The following is a 22,587-nucleotide window of genomic DNA, read 5'->3' on the forward strand; positions in this document are numbered from 1 at the left end:
GGTATTTTTGTGACTCCGCATCATCACAGCAAATGATCAAAGGAGGCTGTTTATTTTCTGAAAGAAAAATTAGACATGAACTCCTCCATTTGGGAATCTACATGGTCAAAATGCCTTATGTTCAAAAGAATATAATTTTGTTGCTCACCTGACTACAAAAACAGCTCAAATTTGGGAATGGGGAGCAGTGACAAAGCAGTATGTAGTTTAGGAGATGCACTCCAAAACCTCTTATATCACAACTCTTCTATCATGCTCAGATGCACACCAAGAATTATGCCTTCAGAATCCCTATAATGTTGCAAGGGACCACAGACTATACGTTTCTGGTCACGCACTACAATGCTTCAGCACATCAAAGATTCTTAGGCTAATGTCATTTCAAGCCTGAAGACAACTTTTTAGAATGTTCTATGAATGAAAACAATTAAACTTCACCATTCAGTACAAGTATCTCATATCAAGTTAAATGTACAAATAATCTTCATCATTATAGCCCATCATTTGTTTAAACTGAGCCACTACCATTAACAAAATGGAAAATAAACACTAGCGCAGATGGCCTTCTTCAACAGCAAATGAACCCTGAAATACACTTCAAACAAATGCTGCACTTTAGAAATGTCCTCTCTGGCAATATGCAGCAAATGAATGCCATCTGCAAACTGAGAATCGGCATCCCTATCAACAAGACGTACATGCTTTTCTTCGGGTTAAACATAAGCTTCTGCAGGTTAAGTTTGCATCTCAAATAGAAGGTCTTCCTACTTTATTACCTGTCTGAAATATTTGTGAAATGGTACTTCAGCTGTATAGTCACAAAATTTAAGGCTAATCTTAACAACCCACTTGTGAGAAAGTATGACTGGCCCACAGTCACCCAGTAAGCTTTCATGGAGGAGTGAGGATTTGAACCTGGGCCTCCCCGGTTCTGATCCAACACTCTTACTCACTGCCCCACACTGCTTCTCTCCAGGAACCCAAGTGTAGCCCACGACACACATTGCACTCACTGTAATAATAAAGGCACTCTTTTGTGTTTGAGGACAGCAGGTGCGTTTACAAATGGCAACAGCGCATCACAAAATCCTTACCTGAGCCATCAGGAATAGACCTCACAAAAGTAGGCAGCATCTTGATGGTCGCTGTTGGATTAAAGTCTCTGGAAAGCCCAGTCTGCATCTCCCTCCTGAAGCGGCCCATAATATCCAACAGAGTTTCATCAGAGAGTCGCATAGCATAGAGGTATTTATCAATCTGAGGAGGAGAGAGAAACAAACACAGGTCAGATCTGGCAAGATGCTATGAGTAACAAGGCAGGTAATAACATTTACATCAGTTACAGTCCTCAGTACATCAGCTGATCACCATCGAATCCACTTTGCTCACCAAAGGCCAATATGAACGGGAAAGTATTAGATCACTTCCAGAAGGCACTTACACTTGGCCTTTGCTAAACCTTCAAAGGAGGGAATTTCTGAGTTAAGAAAAAGCCATCAAAAATATCTGTCTCCTGAAAAAGTGAATGGTAAGTGTAACATGGTATTCCCAGTCAAATGTCACAATGGAACCAAAATATTTATTTATTCATACCCTGCTTTTCTCACCAGTGACAACTCAAACTGGCTTTCCCTTTCCTTTATCCTTACAACAATCACCCTGCAAGGTAGGTCAGACTGAGACAGCATGACTGGCCCAAGGTCAACAAAGTGATCTTCCGTGGCACAGGAGGGATTTGAACCTGGTTCTCCCAGATCCTCATCTGACACTCTAACCACTGTACTATATTGGATCTCACACAGCGTTGAGCTGGTCTTTTAAATATACTCATCACAAGCAATTTAAGGCTTTATAGACGACCACCAGCACTTCAAATTGGGCGAGAAAAGCAAGAAACAGTAAGTACACACAATGGATCACTGCTGTGCAACTTGATCCACAGTTTTTTGTATTCACTGAAATTTATATGATCTTCTGAATCTGCCTTTGTCCAGCTAATTCAGCGCTGTCTGCTCAGACTGGTAGCAGCTCTCCAATGTCTCAGTCAGAGAAGAATCTTTCCTAACTCCTACCTGAGATCCTTTAACTGGAGACGCCAGGAATTAATTCAGATATCTTTTTCCATAGGTCCTTTTCAGATAGAATCGGGATATAAATACTTAAATAAAATATAAACCGTATTTTCTACTACTGAGCTAAAGTGCCTCCCCGAGATTCTAAATCACTGTCAAGGGAAGTCCTGGACAAACCATATTCCAGTAACCCAGCTGCAGAATTATGAACTAGGCTTTACAAGAAACACAATGGTAATAAACTGGAATAAAACTACATATGATATGACAGGACATAATAATAGTTCTGAGACATTACATGCCCTTTTCCTGGTTATATAGATCTTTGTTAGCAGTTCTGCATTCAGCACACGGTATTGAAAGACTGGTCTCGCATGACGACTCCCCCAACCCTGCTATTTTCCTACAACAGACTCAGTTCTTCTCTGGATAAAAATAAACTACAGGCATCATTAATTGGAGGATACATCACAGGGAGGCAGCAGCCCTGAAATATAGCAGACGTTGTTAGTGGGTCTCAAAATAAGTTATACCTGCCACCCACCATCAAATGAACACCCCAAACACCACGTGGAGAGAGACAAAGAATTGAAGCCACAACTCGCACATTGCGAAACTTCCTTTTACTGGCCACATCAGTGCTAGAGAGCATTGTGCCACAGAGAACAAAAACGGCTGCTACACAATCCAGTTTATTTTACAGTGAGAAGAACGTTTTATGCTTTCCAATATCGTTTCATCTTTAGAACTGGAGACTCATTCAAATACATGATAAGCATGACGTATATTGCTATTCTGAATGAGACGTCTTACATGTCCATGTCCTGTGGACATCTTCCTGACACCCCGGGTAATGCAATCTCTGTTTGTATCATGCTATAATATGCTGTAATCTAATACAGATTAATCTGTTGGAGGCGACAGGAGGGATAAGAACAGCACTTTGATGCAAAAAGCTGTTGCAGAGCACTTTCAGCTGCCTACCAGTTCCAAGGTTTTGCAACTAAAAACAGCTTTGCGCAATTAATTATTAAATTCATCTCAAACTAACTTCCTACTTTTAAAACTTAATAGGCCATTCATAATATTTAGAGATTTTAGGGGTATAATGTATATTTTCTAAATAAATAAACAGGATCTTTAAGCTTGCAAGTAGTACATATATTCAAGCACCACATGTTTCTGAAAAATCAAAATGATCCCTTTTAAAAAACTTTCTAGACATTATGATTACTGGAGAAAGACTGCTACAATTTTGAATTATGGTAGCCTTTGAATGGGCAGAAGCCGTCATTATTATTGCTACTACTACAGCTAGTTTAGCAAGCAGCTTCTAGTCTTTCCTGATGAAGGAAGCTTTGAGTCTCAAAAGCTTAAAACACAAAAATATTGTTGGTCTTTAAGGTGTTACTGGACTCGAATCTTGCTCTTCTATTCTCTCGATGCCTGGAATTACACAAAAACTTTTAAAAACACAACAAAACAGTGCCAGGAAGAAAGACTCCATAACACATCAGGTTAAATCACATGGGACCTTTCCACTCACACAAGAGCTGTTACACAGGCAGAAACACAAGTGAGTCATCACAAGTAGACATGGGCACAAACCACAAAAAAACCAAACCATGCGGTTCGCGGTTCATGAAGTTTCCACGAACCAGGAACCACGAACTCCCACGAACTGGGGCAAGTTCGCAAACCAGTTTGTGGTTCGTGGGGTTTAAATGCCCCTTTCCGGCTGCTCAGCAGCAAGGAAAGGAGCATTTGATTGTTTAAAGAGCCCTTTCCTGCCGCTTGCAAGTGGCAGGGCCCTTTAAACGGCCCACAAACCCCAGCCCCAGCCCCCAGCCCCCGAAAACGGCCTTCCCGCCCCTCGCAGGAGGAGGAGGAGGAGGAGACCACAGCTGCAGAACCACCAGACATGGTAAGTGTGGGGCTGGGGTGGGGGTGGAGGGCTGGGGGGCTGGGGTTTGTGGGGTTTGGGCGTTTAAAGGTCCCTGCCGCTGGCAAGCAGGTCCCTTTAAACTATCAGCTGGGAGTCGGCAAGGAGGGGATCCCCCCTGCCATCTGATAGTTTAAAGGGATCAGCCACTTGCAAGCAGCAGAAAAAGTTTAAATGGCCATTTCCTCCAGGAAATGGCCATTTAAACTGCCCCTTTCCCTGCCGCTTTGCAGCAGCACGGAAAGGGGCATTGCCCTTTAATACAAACCAAACGAACCAGTAGACCAGTTCGTGGAAGTTCGTGGAAACGAGCTTCAACGAACCACTGGTTCGTGGGTTTTTTGGGGTCGTATTCAGGTTCATGCCCATCTCTAATCACAAGTAGCCCTTGAGTTATCGACTGTACGCTCTCTTGTGTTTCTACTTAATCAAGTTATTGTGCAATGTATATATGTCAGCCCCCCATATCAATTTTCTTCAATCAAACCATATTGATACTCATCAGAAATGAAAAATCACTGCTTGACCTTAACAGTAGCTCTTGCACAAACAACGGCATTAAGTAACCCTTCTCTTCCATTATTGCATGGCAGGTCCAACTCAATGATTCCTTTAAACTTTATATAATCTTCCTAATCCAGCACATTCAGTATCTTGCCACTTCCTCTGACGTATGTGGTCGGTCAGTTTCAGAACCTTTGTAGCATCAGATACTCACAAGGTCAATTTTCCCAAGTCTTCTCTCTTTGTATTTATTTAATAAAATAATACATCACAACAAATCCAATAAAATGTATTTCCTTTTTTCCATGTCACATCATTTAGATTAGATTTTTAGATTTTTGTGTTAGATGTTACATTTTATTTAGACATTTCACAAACTGACACTTTTTAATAAGTAAACAGAAGTTCAGGTGATTTTTATTTCTTTCAAATTGGCTGGCATACTTACAGTGTCATCCATCCAATTTGATATTATATTGCCCTTTTTATCATCTACTTACAATGTTATGAAACCTAATGGAAGAAACCCCAATGGGATTCTCTGGTTTGATATTGGGATTCTCTGGCTAGACAACAGGCTTGCAAAGGAGTAGTATCAAACCAGCAAATCCCAAGCAAGGGGGCGGGGCATGGAGTTCAAACGCCTTGGAAATGTTTCCCCCATAGGAAAAAATGGGGAGTGGCTGGGGCCAGCTTGTTCAGGAGCTCATAGAATTGGACCCTGGGATCCAATCCTCCTGAAATTTGGGGGGTCTACAAAGTATAGGCAGGAATGGGTTCCCTTCAAATTTGGTGGAGACTGTTTAAAATCCCCCTCCCCTGGGACATTTTCCCCATAGGGAATAATGGCCAGTTAAATCCCAGGTCAGAGAATCTGACCCAGATTTCAGGGATCCGGGAATTTTTTTTATCCCTGAAACCCAGACCCAGATTTTTTTCAGTGCTCACCCTAGCAATAACTTAATGCCTTAGCTCTTGAAAAACCACGTATACTACATTGATTATAGCTTCATAACATCCCATAAACAGTTCATTTATTTGGGAGAATATGTAGCTGCTGAAATGCAACTGTGAAGTCAAGTTACATTAATTGATTTAACAGAGGCTTGGGCCACAGTACTCAGTTTTATTGGCCATCATTACTAAACAGGTGAGCTGGTTTCCTCACAGTTCTGAAGGAGTTTCCTGCTAACATGGTTAACATTTTTGTTGGTGCTGCTTGGTCAATCACTGACAGGGCCCAAGCAGCAGACACAACCGTATACCAGAAGCACTCACTCTGCAGCCACGTTTACAATTATCACCTGTCAAAACAGCTACATCTACTTCCACCCCAGGCATGAGGCTTGCACCTCAGGGAGGCTTGTGGCTTACCCATTCCTTCAGCAGCGGGTGTTTCAAGGTGGAAACCATCTGTCAACCATAGGCCCCACAGGACAACAGCCTTGTCCACTTTCCTGAATCATGGGGCAGGTGCTGCACTGGGGAATTGTGCTCAAAAGAGTCACATGACATGTCAGAGCCACAGGCTGTTCCAAACACACAAGAGTTTCATTGCTGAAGACAAATTCATATAGGAACTTGTTTTATACAGTGTGTGTGGGGGGGGGGGGTGGAATCACTCCATCTAGCATAGTATTATTTACTTTGGCTCTCCAGGAGAGTCAGTTTGGTGTGGTGGTTAAGAGCGGCAGGACTCTAATCTGGGTTTGATTCCTCACTCCTCCACTTGAAGCCAGTTGGGTGATATAGGGTTAGTCACAGCTTCTTGGAGCTCTATCAGCCCCACCCACCTCACAGGGTGATTGTTGTAGGGATAATAACAACATACTTTGTAAATTTGCTCTGAGTGGACATTAAGTTTCCTGAAGGGCAGTATATAAATTGAATGTTGGTAGTGATAGTGGTTGGTTGTTGGTTGTTGTTAGGTTCTGATGCTGGCACACTCTCCGTTGTTAAGATGTGATCTGACACTCTCCCTCTCTAACTGGGGCTGCTAAGAATTGAACCTGGAGCTTATCTACATGCACTCCTTAAACCAGGTTCTACAACCTTCTTAACCCAGCCTTCCACAGGCAAATGACTGGACAATTATGCTTTTTATTAAAACATGGATATCCCACCCCCAAGTCAAACTAGCTTCTGAGATAACTAAACACCCATTTTGGTATAGTCCGAATCATTCTAAAACGGAACAAGGTAAAATGTAGGTTAGCAAGGCATCAGCACAAGGCCTCCCTCCCTGATATGTCTCTATGGAGTTTACTGTGTGCCTGAGACTGTGGTTGCCAAACCCTCCTTGCGTGGCTTTATCACTAACTTATAAATATAACTAGTCTGTGGAAGAAGCATCCATTTTACATGAGCACCCAATTTTGTTACTGCCTGCATGAATCTATAAATGTGGGCATATTATGCAGATTCAGGTAACTGTAAGTCAGGATATGATTCACTCTGTAGCAAGGCTTATACAGAACAACTCAGGACAAAATTGTTTTTATGATATTATTTGACAAACACAAACAAGGACCTTTGCATACCAAAAGCGAAGGCTGGAGAAAATTTTATCTGACTTGGTATGGGGCCTGACCTTACACCCTTGGAATTTCATTCAAGTAAATCAAACATGAATATCCATATCCATCAGGGAGGATGTCACAATGCACCATATGAAGAACAACCCCATGGCTGCTCTCTACAGCATCCACTCACCTACTAGTGGCTTAACACCATTGACAAAGGCAGAAAAGCAACCCATCTGAGGGTTGCCTAAAGACAGCCTGTTCAGATGTCACAAATGCATTTCCCAGAAGGAGAGGGGTGGGGAGCCTGCCCCTTTCAGGGATAGTCTATCCTTCCCTGAATATTCAGTTTTAAGGCCTGGTCTACATATGCCATAGAATGAGGTGGAGGAATTCTGACACCACAGGATAAACTAACTACATGATACTAGGTGTAGAAAGCCACCTTTTGACGGTCCTCTATGTACCAACTTCCTGCAGATTAAAAATTAGCATATCAAAAGCAAAAGGTTCCAGCCTAGCCCTTCACCTGCTATCTAGTTTTGCATTTACAGGGAATCATTCATGCAGTGGAACTGGGAACAATGTCATTCCTCCTCAGTTGCCTGAGGTAGTACAGTTCGCTCTTCCACCTCATCCTGCTGCATAAAGTGCTGTCAAGCTGAAACCTGATTTATGGCGACCCCGCAGGGGTTTTCAAGGCAAGAGATTAACAGGGGTGGCTTTACCATTGCCAGCCTCTATGTAGCGATCCTGGTCTTCCTTAGAGGTACAAACCAGGGCTAACTCTGCTTAGGCGACAAGACTGAGCTAACCTGGGCCACTCTGGTCAGGGAGCTGCATGTCTAGACCAGGCCTACGTCCTGTTGAACTAAGTGGGGCTTGATTGTGAGTAAATTTGAATAGGCTAGCACCAACAGAGGACTTTTTATCATCCCTAATACAAAATTTCTGGCCTCGGGACAATCTCCAGAATTGACACTGGTTGTAACAAGAAGAGGAGTACATCTAGGGCTGGGTGTAATAGAATGATTCTATGATTCCACGCAAAGCTTTTTCTGTTTCAGGAACTCCAGCATTGTGTTGGGGGGGGGGGGCGCTACATGATGTTGTCTTTCATTCCTGCCCCAAACGTGAGCACGGGGCGGGGAGCGCATATGTGATCTTTCCCACTATATTTTGAGCATATCCAGAAGAGAAGGTATATCTTCTGTTTTCTTGAGAAGGGATGTCCCCTTCACCTATTCTTCACCCACTGTTTTGGGAAACTTAGCAACACTGTAGCACCATTTCTGAACTACAAAAATACGAAGCCACAATTAGGCACTCCACAAACATCTCTGAACATCTGAGTATACATATTTCAATGATTCTCATGCACATATCTCTATTTTGGGGAGGGACGGCTATCACATACGTTTGTAAGCAATACATAAGGCTTGTGTGCCACTGAGATAGGAGAACTGGGTGGGTCAAGGACTCATGGCTTGCTTCCATTAGCATAACCAAAAAAAGTCCACACTAGCTTGAACTATCTATCTAACCTGAAATGCAAAGAGGTTCTTTGACACAGAGGGAGGGCAGAATTTGCTTACCCAGAAAACTGAAATGCAGCTGTAATCTAGGGAGAACTAATAAACTGGGGGAAGGGAATTGGCCCCATTGCTTTGCCCAACCTAATTCATTAAAAAGGAAGGGGAGGTGACAGTCCCCATTGCCTTTCCTAAAGTGAAAGTTGCCACCTTCCAGGTGGTGGCTGGAGATCTCCTAGAATTACAACTGATCTCCAGGAGAAAATGGCTGCTTTGGAGGATTGACTCTATGGCATTAAACCCCAATAAGGTCTTTTCCCACTCTCCCCAGAGCTCCATCCCCAAAATCTTCAGGAATTTTCCATCACAGTGCTGGCAACCCAAAAATGTTGTCCAAATGTAGGAATAAATTAATTCATTAAAGGGAGGTAAGTGTAGAAATCTTTCCACAGGTTGTCAAAGGATTCAGTAATTGGGTTATTCCTTAGCTGCAGTATTCAAATGCAGCGATTTAGAAAAAGAATTTCAGCTTTGTGTTATTCCTGAGCAGCACTACACAAGCATTCCCCCCCCAAAAAATTTAAGGTGGGCAGAGAATCATAACCATGGCCTGATACAGGGGAAAGGGCGGTCCAATGTACTTCAGGTGTGAAAGGACACCACAGCAAACAGTGGAGGGACAACTAGTTACTCGGTGGAGTCTGAAATTATCATTTCAAGTGATAATTAAGAAACTAGCAACAGGACCACCATGGAAAACTCCCCTTTGTGTGGAAGGAGCCCAGGAAACAGTTTTCTTGAGAAGCAGTTCTGTTTGGGGGAGGGGATTGTCATTAATCCCCTCCATAGAAATGCTAACTTCAAAAACATTATCTGTCATTTAATAGCTCATGATTTGGATTCAGCAGTCACAACACATCTGTCACACAGGACTTTCCAAATATCAACTTTCCTTAAGTTTAGCCATTCTTAAAAGACCTACTACCAAAGTCAAATGTCTGATATAATACAAAGCAAATGAACACAGCCAGCAATATGCAAATCTACTCTATATCACAAGAGTTGCAGAAACACCACACGTTCTCAAGATTTGGCTTCACGCTGTTTTCAAAATTTCTGTAGCAGTTAATACAGTGTTGAAATAACTGTAGCATAAATTTCATCATGCTACATCTACAAAGACCTGGTGATTCACCCTGAAATTTCTACACCTAATCTGGACGTTCATACTAGTGAACTTGTTAACATATAAAATTACATTTTTAAAAAATCTGAGGCACACTTAGTATTGTGATAAAATATCTTACAATAACTTTTAAACACAGACAAGAAATATAAATTAATCAGCATTTAACTATGCAGCCAGACTTGGATCATGGAGACATGTATTAGAAAACCCGCTCACCAATAAAAGTTACTGAGTGTCCTTGAGCCATCAGTTTATTTATTTTCTTTAAAACATTTATATGTTGCCTTTCCACCCAAAAAGGGTCACCAAGACTGCAAACAACTGATTACAATATTAATCTTAGTTAAACCTAACCCAAAAGGTTAGGGTTGCCGGCTCCAGGTTGGGAAATTCCTGGAGATGTGAGGGGGGGGGGGAGGCTGGAGATGGTGAGGTTTGGGAAGGAGAGGGACTTCAGTAAGGTATGATGCCATAGAGTTAAGGTTGCCCGCTCCAGGTTGGGAAATTCCTAGAGATTTGAGGGGTAGAGCATGGAGAGGACAGGAATTGGGAAAGGGAGGGACCACAGCAGGTTATAATGCCATGGATTCCACCCTCCAAAGCAGCCATTTTCTCCAGGGGAACTGATCTCTGTCACCGGGAAATCAATTGTAATTCTGGGAGATCTCCAGCCACCACCTGGAGGCTGGCAACCCTACAAAAGGTTGTTATGAGGATAAAGGGGAAAGCCCTCCTGAAATATCATTTCTACAGTCAAGACAAATGTAACAAGGAAACTGATAAACACAATCCATTTATAAGACACCCATTTTCCAAAAAGAAAAAGAAAGAAAAGCATGCTGTAACCTCTAGAAAGAGAAAGCCATTTTTAGCTATCCCATAGAATTTTCAAGGTTGGGTAGGCCAATGTTCTCACCAATTCAAGTGACACATTTGTTCTTTAAGATCCTCGCACTGCGATTGTGTCACAACTCTCCCCTTCGCCTTGGCCGCACCATCGCTCGATGTGGGCGAAGTCGTGCTGAGGTGACCTCCATCCATCCGAGTCAGATCAGTTAGGAAGTCTTAGGGCTGATCTTTGGGAAGAGGCTGAGCCAGGGTGCCTTAACTTTGGCGGCATAACATCATGGGTGATGTTGAAAAGGGTAAAAAGCTGTTTGTTCAAAAATGTTCTCAGTGCCATACAGTAGGAAAAGGTGGAAAACACAAGATGGGCCCAAATCTTTGGGGTCTTCTAGGCCGTAAAATGAGACAAGCTGCTAGATTTTCCTATTCAGATGCCAACAAGAATAAAAGTATTGCCTGAAAATACACTGATGGAACATATGGAGAATCTGAAAGAATACATTCCTGGAACTAAAATGATTTTTGCTGGTATTAAAAAGAAGACTGACAGAGCAGATCTTATGACATACTTGGAAAAAAGCAACTTCTTCATGAAATATTATTATAGCCCATGACAACATAATTTCCAGTTTTATGCAGCAACCAGTGTTTCATTATTGTGCTACCATTTGTTCATTAGATATTAAATAAGAAACATCAAATAAAAGCTGATATTTTCCAATTATAAAAAAAGATCCTTGCATTGCTCTAGTAGAGCCAAAGTCCACCTTTTCCCAAAGTTCAGCAGCTTCTCTGGTCTACAGACACTATGGAGGCAAAGCTATCCATAGCTATACCAGGAACATCAGAAGAAGATGACTCTTCGCTGCTCAGACTTGAAATGCCAATGCTTCGATTAATCCCTCGGATGGTTAGCATAAGGCAAAATAAATGATGGAGTTAATGACAACTCTCAATATCAAGATTCCAGGAGAATTTAACTGAATATTTCAGAATCATCAGCCAGAAGAAAAGCCGTCCTTCCTGCACTAACTGGGTCCCTCACCTTCAGACAGAGAGCCACTTCCCTATATTACTATTGCCAAATTAATGAGGAATATGTGTGAATATCACAGCCAGATGAGCAGAGTCTATCACCTGATCCTTTCCCATCCAGTGGAGTGTCAAAGAACCAATGTAACCAGCCCTAACAACACATATACTCCTAACAACTCCTTAGGAAAGCCCTACCTCATAATTTGAGAGCCTGGAGCTTTTTTTTTTTAACTGCTTCAACATGTAAGGTATCACATCTTATAGGAAATGTTTTAGTTTTAAAGTTCTGTTTACATTTGAGCACCACACCCAGAATATATTGCTCCTTCAAAAAGAAAAGCACAATGCATGTACCAGACACTTCAATAATTAATTGCGACTGTGTAAAGGCAGAAGGAAATTCAGATGATGGAGTAATATACATGAGAACAAGAAACTACAAAGGGAGAGGACAGTTGACTTAAGTGTGCAGCAGCACCATGCCCTGGACGCTACAGGCTTTTGCAAACACTGGCTGCACATTTTCAAGTGGGCCTCCACTCTAAAAAAAATAATTTTTTAAAATCTCCAATCAGCACATTCCCAAAAAGATTCCACGTGCCATGACATTTGCAAAATCTCAGTCATATACCAAGGTGATTACACGTAATGGAATTTGTTTTGATATCAGTTTTGTGAAGCACACTTTTTTTTCTGCAAACAATTGTATAATCATCTTTGTGACTAACGTCCATCACAGAAAAGAAAATAACACAATATTATTGAAATAAATTTAAAACGTCTATTCATATGGTTGCCTTGCACGGAAGCAATCAATTTAACATGGTCTCCTGGTTGCAATAATCAGCTCTCTCCCCTCTAAAGAAGCTATGGCATTACACAGCCACACATTCCTAAAATACAGAAATCTTTACCAGCACAGAAAAATACGTATCTATCTTGATGTTCTTGAAATGGTACTATTTCTGCAAAACTTGTTCATGAGCTCTGCCTCTGGTGCCCGAGAAATTAGCATGCGAATAGCTCGGCCTGGTGCTCCGGGAGAGGCCCAATCCCATACCTTTTAACACCCTGAAAGCACTCGGTGACCTTAAAAGACCTCTTAGGCCATATGCAGTCAAGGTCGAAATGGGTGATAAAGAACATAAAATACATCTCCAACTTCATTGGGATATCAATCAAATGATTCCCATTTTTTTCCGCCTTACTGGTTAATTTCACGAGGCCTCCTGCAACCTCAATGTTATCACTGCAAGCTACAGGAACTACACCTGATCGACTGTCTATTGTGCATCACAAAACAAAAACCAAGAGAAGCCTGAATAGTTCGATGTGTGCATCGAAATAAGTAGGCCTTGAATCTCCAGACCCAGAAAGAGGTATTGCTATTTCCCACGGCCACTTCCTAGAAGATTACGGGCAGGGATAACGTTGGACAGGCAATTCCACCGCGGGCCTTGGGAGGAGGAAATGATGACTGGATTTTCTGGATGGAACATCGACATCCTCTTTCAAGGACACTGCAGCGCGTGTCGCAAAGAGCCAACCGCGTCCCACTTTTGCTATTCAAACCTCCACGATCAAAGAAACGGGACATCAATTAGACCGATTTAAAATCCCCGGTGCAATTTTTTATGCGCAAAATTTTACATTAAAAAAAAAACACCCTTCCCCGCCCCTAACCACCACAACGCTGTCGAGCAGCCAGAATACGTGCTGAGTCTCAGGCATCAAATGAGTCCGTTCGGGTCTTACCTTTTTGACCTGATCATCCTTTAATTCTGTGAAGTAATAGGCCAGAAGCTGAGCAGCTATCATGTTGGCTGGGTCAAAAAAACCTCTCGCGGGGGTTCTGCTGACCAACACAAAGGAGGGGAAATTGCAGGGATCTCGGAAAGCCCGATGCAAGGGGATCCGTTGGCGCCTTTCCCCCCTCCCCTCTCTCTCTCGGCTGCTTGCAAGTACAATATTCTTCGCCCCCCAACCAGGCAAGAAAAAAGATGCTTTTTCCCCCCTCTCCCTTTCCCTCCACGCGATAGTGACAGAGTATAAAGCCTGCCCACTTCCTGCGCTGCGATTGGCTGTTCACGGCGAGCTCGGCCGCGCGGGGAAGAAGCCTGCTCCAGCCGCCGGCTGATGGACAGCCCCGGCTGCGTTCTCTGGGCAGGCGGCGGCGGCGGCGGCGGCGCGCGTCTGGCCCGCTCCGAAAGGCATGCCTCAGCGCACGTCACCCTCCTCCCCACGCATGCTGGAGGCATCCCTCAAGCTTTCCGGAGGAGCCGGCCGCTCTTGAGCCGTGCCCCGGGGGTCTAAGGGACGGGACCGCAGCCAAGGGGCGACCCTTGCATTTGCAAAGCATCCCGCGTGTGGAGCCCGGCGCGGCATCGAGGGGTTGCGGAAAGCCTCCGAGCGCGCTCGCTTTGCAACATTCTTCCCCGGGATGCTTTGCCACTGCCAGAATAATGTGTGCGCCTGGGAAGTACATTTTTTTTAAAGGGCTGTTTCTTCTCTTAAAGCGTGACGCGAGCAACTGGTTGCGCCCAAGATCGCTACGTGCCTCCCCGCAGTCTAAGTGCTGAGCAATGTGGGCGTGGCCCGAGTCGGTGCCACGTGACCCGCAGGCGAGCCTCCGATGATGCACGGCCTCCCCTCCCCCTCCCATGCTGCGTTGCGCCGGAGAGATGGTGGGAAGCGCGATTGTCTGGGGAAGGGCAGTTTCCTTGCCTCGGGGAATCATCATAGGGCTCTTCCGTGCAGCAACTGATAGCTGTGCATTTACTCCACTAAAAAGGCACGTGGAATGCAGTCCTATGCACGCTTACTCGGGTATGAACCCTATTGAACTCTGTGCATGCTTGTGCATAAACGGAATACATACACTCGGGGCTTTTTCTGGGAAAAGAGGTGGTGGAACTCAGTGAGTTGCCCTCAGAGAAAATGGTCACATGGCTGGTGGCCCCGCCCCCTGATCTCCAGACAGAGGGGAATTGAGATTGCCCTCTAAACTCCCCTTTGTCTAGAGATCAGGGGGCGGGGCCACCAGCCATGTGACCATTTTCACCAAGAGCAATTTAAACTTTAAAAAAAACACCCCTTGTTCCAGCTGGCCCAAAGTGAGGTCATTGTGCTGTCTTGAGTTCCACCACCTCTTTTCAGTAGGGTTCATACCCGAGTAAGCGTGCATAGGACTGCATTCCACGTGCCTTTTTAGTGGAGTAAATGCACAGCTATCAGTTGCTGCAGGGAAGAGCCCTATGATGATTTCCCGAGGCAAGGAAATTGCCCTTCCCCAGACAATTGCGCTTTCCACCATCTCTCTGGCGCCTGCGCGCATGGGAGGGGGAGGCCATGCATCATAGATTGCTCTCCGCTCGTCAGCGCAGAGGGCAAACTAAACTCCCCGCTGTCTAGAGATCGGGGTGGGGCCACTGGCCATGTGACCATTTTTAAGAGGTGCTGGAATTCCGTTCCACCGTGTTCCCGCTGAAAAAAAGCCGTGCATATGCTCAAGCTGCAATTGTGTGTTTATGTATTAACTAATTTCCACATTCTCTCAGTGTAACACACTTGTTTTGCATGGAAATAAATCTGAAACAAATTTCCTGAGTTTCCAAGGAGCAGCAAGTCTTGGCAGGTTTGCTAGTTAATGCCAAATAGCTGCTGGACCACATTCCTTGGTTCCCTCATATATTAAGGGTGTGTTAGCCCTTCCAAGCAAGGAACGAGATAATGGCCAATCTAAAGTGATCCTTCACAAAGACCACACTTTAGAGGGCTCTCGTGATGCAGTGTGCCCCTCCCCCCAAAGTTTCCTACTCAGAGAAAACTAGATAGCACATAATTTGCTTTTAGTAGGAATTTTTATCAATGGGTGTTCCATTTGAAACCTTAAGGCAGCCAAGACAAATAGTATGTATTTGTTTTTGTTTCATGGTTAATTGAAACATGACTGTGGAAAACGCTGTGCTTATTTTAATTAAATAGTTTTTACATTGTTTTATGAGACTCCTAAAAAATTCCAGCAGAAACTAGAATACATTTTTTACTTTCAACTGCCACAAGGCTCCTGTTTGGGTTATTTTTTTTTTTTTGCTGAACTTGATTATCCCACTGGCCTTACTTAAAATATAAGTTATGCTTCTAAGTACACCTTTGGGCAGCCATCTCTTTGGCATGCGGAAAAAGGACAGGAACATGAAACACTCTGAGCAGGTATACAAATATGTGGGTGGACAGGTGGCACAAAAATGTTCTAAATAAATAAAATTGTAACTCCACATAATGTAATATAGACTATCCTGCAGTCAGCTTATAGGGAATTCCTTTGAACTATAAAAATGCTACCCTATCTTAAGATACACCGTAAGGGCCCAACTATATATTACATTTTCCCAAGGTTAGTGCAATCAGATATGTGCATGAAGATCTGTCCTGGGGACTCAATTCCCAGATGTATGTGGACCCAGATTGATTCAAGAACATGGCAAGCAAGGAGAAAGAGCTTCAGGCTCCCCACTCCATGTTCACAACCTAACACAGCTGCTGGTAAAAGGGTTGCAAGCCAGCAACTAGTGAGTCTGGGAGGGCTGGAAATAGGGGGTGCTGTCAGGTGATGGTGTGGCATCAATTCTGTGAGAAACCCAGAAGTAGAATCATACTTCTCTAGGAATTGCCAGAAACTCATAGAGTTTTCAGCAGTTCCTAGAGCATGCTGATGTCACTTCCTGGGAAGTAACATCACAGTATCACCCAAAGGATTTTTTTTAATATTATTTTTCTCCCACCAGCTGTAGGCAGAAAATAGAAGCTGGGAGTGGGAGATTCCCTACCCCTAATGAGAAAATGGCAAAGTTGTATGGTAGGGTTGCTGGGCCACAGACTGCAACCTTTGGCAGCATGGGGGGGCAGGCACAACAGCATCACACAGGTGCTCTGACATCACTTCTGGTAAAAATCAGATGTGACATCATGGCATCAGGACATTTTACTATTCACAAAAACAATGGATAAACCACAGAGGTTCTTTTTGGAAATCACAGAGTGCCCCTATGTCATTACATCATCTCCACCAGCATGCATGTCCCCATATTCTTCCACTTTTTTCCTGCCAGTGGACAACAACCAGGTTTACCATCAAAGCTGCTAGATTCCCCCAAGGTCAAACTGGGAGACAGCAGATACTCACCTGTGTGTGCACACAAACCTAGGTGTACCAAAGTGTTGGCCCAAAAATGCCCCCCTTAAGGCAAGGATCTGGGGGCTACACTTTCCACCATCAGAGCAGAAAGATGCCCTTAGATATATTTGCAAAAAAAAATTTGAATACTAGGATTATCAGAATGAGATTTTAGCATATTTAAAGAAATGGTGAGCTATGCAATGGCAAACCACCTCTGTTTGTCTCTTGCTTTGAAATCCTATGGGGTCACCATAAGTTGGTTGTGATTTGACAGCACTTTCCACCGCCATCGTGGAAAGATGCCCTTGGATACATTTGCAATTTTAAAAAACCCTAGGATTATCAAAATGGAATTTTAGCACATTTAAAGAAAAGGTGAGCTGTCCTGCTTTATTTCCTCATTTTTATTAATGGAAAGTCACTGCAATTCTAAAAATGTAAGGATAAGAAGCAAAGATTTCTATATGGCCACTCAAATGTTTCTGTACATGCATCAGAAGCAGGACTCTTAGGATTTTCTCTCCCATTGCAGCTTCTTATCTATCTTTTTGGAGCTCATTGTCGGTCCTCTCACCCTCTCTCCCAAGCAGAAGGAAGGAAGGAAGACCCAAGAACATAAAGTGTGCAAAGACTACTTGGACTACCAGGTCTCTATGCAACCTGCATGTTGACACACAAGCACTTAAGTGGGTGACAAAGGACTCCCGATTCTGAGCTAAAACGTCTTACTAAAGATGGTAATATGCTGCTGTCTTAAATATAGCTTGGCAAGTGATAATGATATCTTGCTTTTCAGTATCTTGCTAAGCATAAATAAAATTTGAGATTCAACATCGGGGCTTCCCTTTGCATTAGATGAAATATCCATGCATTAAACATTTACAACATATTCTGATATCTCTAAGGAAGAAACAGAAAATTGGATATCCCGTCTACATTCTTGTTCTGTCGCTCACTGCAAGCTGACTTCCTCTCGGCCATACTGATAACCAAGCTGGCATTACAAGACAGAGTGAGTTGAATGGACTATTGTGCACTATTACGGTCACAGACTCTGTCTCACATGCATACTGTTGCAGCTCTAGGTGTAATCATTTGAAGCAATATCCCTAATGAAAGATGGTAGGATTAACCCTTTCTCCAGGAGACAGCTTTGCTACAGCGGGATTAAAACAAAGGTGGTTACTAAGGTGTAGGAGATATGCTCAAGCGCTGGAGAGGCCCAGCCTTGCAGGAGAAAAGCAGCTTTGGCTAGCATAGCATTCCACATAGTGAAAACAGGTAGCTGGTATGGGGGTGGGAGGTCTTGTTGTACACTTCAGATCAATGTCATAAGCACAATGCAATAAATGCTGTTGGCATGGCCACCTTCCCTGCATCTAAGACAAACAACAGTTACGCTTGATGGGGCAAGAGTTGTTCCTTACCAGCAACTTTGAATAGTGGTTTGCTTAGCACTGGTGGTAGCTGAAGCTGTTCAACAGGAAATGCTAAACTCCAGTTCTAAGGTTGCAAACTCCAAGCTGGGAAATTTCTGGAGGTTTGGGGGTGGAGCATGATTAGGGTAGAGTTTGAGGAAGGGCCTAAGCAGGGTATAATACCATCCAAAGTAGCTGTTTTATTCAGGAATACTTATCTCTGTAGTCTGAAGATCAGTTATAGATCTGGGAAATCTCCAACCCCTATCTGGAGGTAGGCAACCCTGGTCGAATCCACATTCACCCATTACCCGCATGTTTATCGGATATCTTCCGTTTGCCTCCAATCCGCGATTTTTTCCTCTTCGTTCACATTCCTGCTTCCAATCCGTCTTTCTCGCGCGTCCCTCCGGTCACACGGCCGCTCGAAAACCGCTTTTTTGGGTGGGACCTTTTTTTCCCGCCCATTTTTTTTAATTTTTTTGAGGGCACTTTTCCGTTATTCCGATCTTGCCTTATAAAGAAACATCATTGAAGATAATGATGCCTCTCTTTCCCCCACTGACAGCACTGATGGCTCTCTCCCGTTTCTTTTTTGGAAATTTGGAAGCATGTGGGAAGCTTTCATGGGCATTTCCTATGCAGGACAGTTCAGTGCCTGAATTTTACTGAAGTTTCACTTCCTTGGAGTGTCATTATTTCGATATTTCGTAATTTCGATATTACAGTAATATAAAATAAAAAAAATAAAAAACAGTTAAAAAGGAAGTTTCGCGAGTCCGTTCTGAGGATGGATTCACCCCAAAATGATTTTTCAAACTACCAGATTTGATTCAGAAACAGCATAATCAATAAATCCAATGCTATGAAGTCAAAAACAGTCTTTTGCAGACTACGGAGCACTTGCAAGTTGAATCAGCCAATAGGAACTCTCAGAATGGCCGGAGAGACAGGAAGGGGGGGTGGTTTTTTAAAAAAACATGTAAATTGCGCATTGGCCCGTTCACGGCCACCGTGAAACTCCTGTTGAAAACCTGTAACCACATATTCGGGAGAAATGCGAATGAAATGCATCTGTTTAATGAGGTAATGTGACCGGCACTCGGGATTGTGTGGGGAATGCAGGGAACATGCGACTTAGAATGAGTAATGTGGATTCGACCCCTGTGTTTATCACCCATTGTGGCAATTATATGACATTGCCCCTCTTTAATGGTAGATTGGGGATTTCCCTTGCCACAGGACTGAAAGGACTAGAAGATTTAGGCCTTACCCTAGTTCTGTAGTAGAAAAGGGGTGAGTGGTTAAGTGGGAAGAATTTGAGAGACTTCCATGTAGGAAAATCGGATAGGGGTCGAATCCACATTACTCATTCTAAGTCGCATGTTCCCTGCATTCCCCACGCAATCCCGAGTGCCGGTCACATTACCTCATTAAACAATTTACATGTTTTTTTAAAAAACCACCCCCCCTTCCTGTCTCTCCAGCCGTTCTGAGAGTTCCTATTGGCTGATTCAACTTGCAAGTGCTCCGTAGTCTGCAAAAGACTGTTTTTGACTTCATAGCATTGGATTTATTGATTATGCTGTTTCTGAATCAAATCTGGTAGTTTGAAAAATCATTTTGGGGTGAATCCATCCTCAGAACGGACTCGCGAAACTTCCTTTTTAACTGTTTTTTATTTTTTTTATTTTATATTACTGTAATATCGAAATTACGAAATATCGAAATAATGACACTCCAAGGAAGTGAAACTTCAGTAAAATTCAGGCACTGAACTGTCCTGCATAGGAAATGCCCATGAAAGCTTCCCACATGCTTCCAAATTTCCAAAAAAGAAACGGGAGAGAGCCATCAGTGCTGTCAGTGGGGGAAAGAGAGGCATCATTATCTTCAATGATGTTTCTTTATAAGGCAAGATCGGAATAATGGAAAAGTGCCCTCAAAAAAAAAATGGGCGGGAAAAAAAGGTCCCACCCAAAAAAGCGGTTTTCGAGCGGCCGTGTGACCGGAGGGACGCGCGAGAAAGACGGATTGGAAGCAGGAATGTGAACGAAGAGGAAAAAATCGCGGATTGGAGGCAAACGGAAGATATCCGATAAACATGCGGGTAATGGGTGAATGTGGATTCGACCTTGGTATGCCTTATAATAATATTCCTTTTTTATCACATCCTGGGAGAAAATAAGTTGTTATAGCAAGACACAACAAAAACTGTCTAGATTGCACAGTGTAATCTAAGGTAGGGGGCAGCAGAGTCTATTTTGGCTAGCTAGCTTTTTAGTGTCTTCCATAGTGATTTAAAAAAAAAACACCTATTTTTTGTACTTCAGCAAATTTATGCATATGTGCAAGGCATAGTGTTCTTTGTTTTAAACTGACCTGAGAATAGCTTTGCAGTCTCAAAACACAGAAATTTGTACTAGCAGGAATTACACAAAGACAAGAAGAGGGGAACTGTTGGACCACCGGAAGCAAATTCAAACAAAATGTAAAGAGAGGCAAGAGGGGCATGCCACTCTAGAAATTCCATCAAAAGATAAGGTTTCCAAACACAGTTAAATAAAGAGGTAAATAATAGGATCTCAACACTGCAATACAATCTATTCGTTTTAAAAATTTCTATCAAGAATTGGGGTGCAGAAACAGGAAAAACTGAAAATTAATTATAGTGGTAAATGAAAAAAGCTCCCCTTGGAAATGATGATGACCAGGCAGATTGAAGGAGTCATTTCCTTTGCCCCAAGCCCAAAAGGCCTTGAGTCATACATGCTCGGCTCCTGTTGAATTCGAGAACAGAAGAATGACAGGCTGTACTTATGACAGCCAAAAGACTAGGGGCTTTTCTGCACACATTATTTATTCCTGATTTTCCTAACACTCAATCTCCAACCATTGGAATAGATTTGGGTACAGTTCTTCCGCACATCTGCCTTCTCTTTGCATTTTTATAGTTGTGGAGTCAGTTTATTTTGTTCTGCATGTGCCTTAAATAATCAGAATTTTCAAGTGAGGGTGTTGCCGTCATTGGTGGCATCATTGGTGATGTCACAGTACCCTCCCCCTTTTATTTTTTTGCTCATGCTTAAATTAATAGATTGATAGTTCAATATAAGGCCCAGTTTTTAAAAAAAAAAGATTGAAAATGAAGACATGGGGAAGTCTTTGCATGGGGAAGTCTAAAAGGGGAGCAGTGCAACCACCCATACCTAAGTCCACCACCCCATCCCCATCCAAACTGGAGAGCCCTGACCGGGCTGACTCAGAGCCAGGAGACAAAGGGCACCACCACCAGGGCAAACTGACTTCCGTTGGGACTGAGCCCAGAGCAGCAGCAGCAATATGCTTTTCAAACTGAACTGCTTTTTCCGGCACTAGAAGTGGCCACCCCGCTCTCCCTGGGCCACCAGAGCGTTGGCATTTTTTTTCAAAATCATCAATTTCATATTGATAAATCCGTCTCCTGTTGTAAATAATAGACCCAGCAGGTTCTCTGAATTCATAGCTTTCATTTTTTTTAAAAAGGTAAGTCTCTAGCCCCTTTCCTTGCAGAGATATAAGGGGAAAGGCATATCTCCACTTGCTGCACCTATTATTCCTATTATTACAACAGTAGGTCAATTTATCAATATGTAAGTGACAATTTTAAAAAAGTAATTATCAGGCCCCTTCCCTTGAAGAGATATGCCTTTTTCCTTATATCTCCACAAGGGAAGGGGATAGATACTTACTTTTTAAATATGAAAGCTGGGAATTCAGAACCTACTGCACCCCATCACTCTCTCTCAGCCTAACCTACTTCACAGAGCTGATGTGAGGATAAAATGAAGGTGCATGTACTCAACACCCTCAGCTGTTCTGAGGATTGGGTTTTTTAAAAGTATAATAAATAACTAAAAGTGACAACTCAGTTTTCTATTATGAATCTTTGTATCAACTTTTTATTTCCAGTTGTTGTGAATGTCTGTAAATCAAGAAGTTATAAAATAAGGGACAAAAACAAGTGTGGCAGTCCTCTATGCCTGCTCCCTGCTTAGAGATTTTATCAGCAATGAATTCCCGGCACGGAAAGGTCACACACCACCCAGCTTGAAAGAGCAGTCGGTGGCAAAACTATTTTTGTGGTATAACACTCCAAGAGTGTGTGTTTGTGAAGGACAAGCAGTTCTCGTGAGAAACATGAAACCAATGGAGACAGAAGGAGTCCTGTCAGCTGACATAGGTCCTGGGGCTTTTACAGTAAGAGGAATAAATTAAATATATCATTAATGGGAAGCCAACAGACGCTTCCTATATAGTCTTAAGATGGTCTAAAAATAAACAATTAAGGCTTTTAAAACACAGAAGC

General features: G+C 43.0%; 1 protein-coding gene and 1 pseudogene across 1 annotated transcript in view; one reads left to right on the forward strand and one right to left on the reverse strand.

The window, feature by feature from the left end:
• Positions 1-13,643, reverse strand: part of HK1 (hexokinase 1) — a 46,182-nt gene extending 32,539 nt beyond the window's left edge. Inside the window, exons 1-2 of the mRNA XM_054983060.1 lie at positions 13,398-13,643; positions 1,095-1,257 (exon numbers count right to left, since the gene is read on the reverse strand). Of these exons, the coding sequence (XP_054839035.1) occupies positions 1,095-1,257; positions 13,398-13,460 (226 nt within the window). The 5' untranslated portion in view covers positions 13,461-13,643. The remainder of the gene's footprint in view (positions 1-1,094; positions 1,258-13,397) is intronic.
• Positions 10,708-11,221, forward strand: LOC129331932 (cytochrome c, somatic-like; annotated as a pseudogene).
• Positions 13,644-22,587: the final 8,944 nt, after the last annotated feature.

This window comes from Eublepharis macularius, chromosome 6 (genome assembly GCF_028583425.1).
Source record: "Eublepharis macularius isolate TG4126 chromosome 6, MPM_Emac_v1.0, whole genome shotgun sequence".
NCBI lineage: Eukaryota > Metazoa > Chordata > Lepidosauria > Squamata > Eublepharidae > Eublepharis > Eublepharis macularius.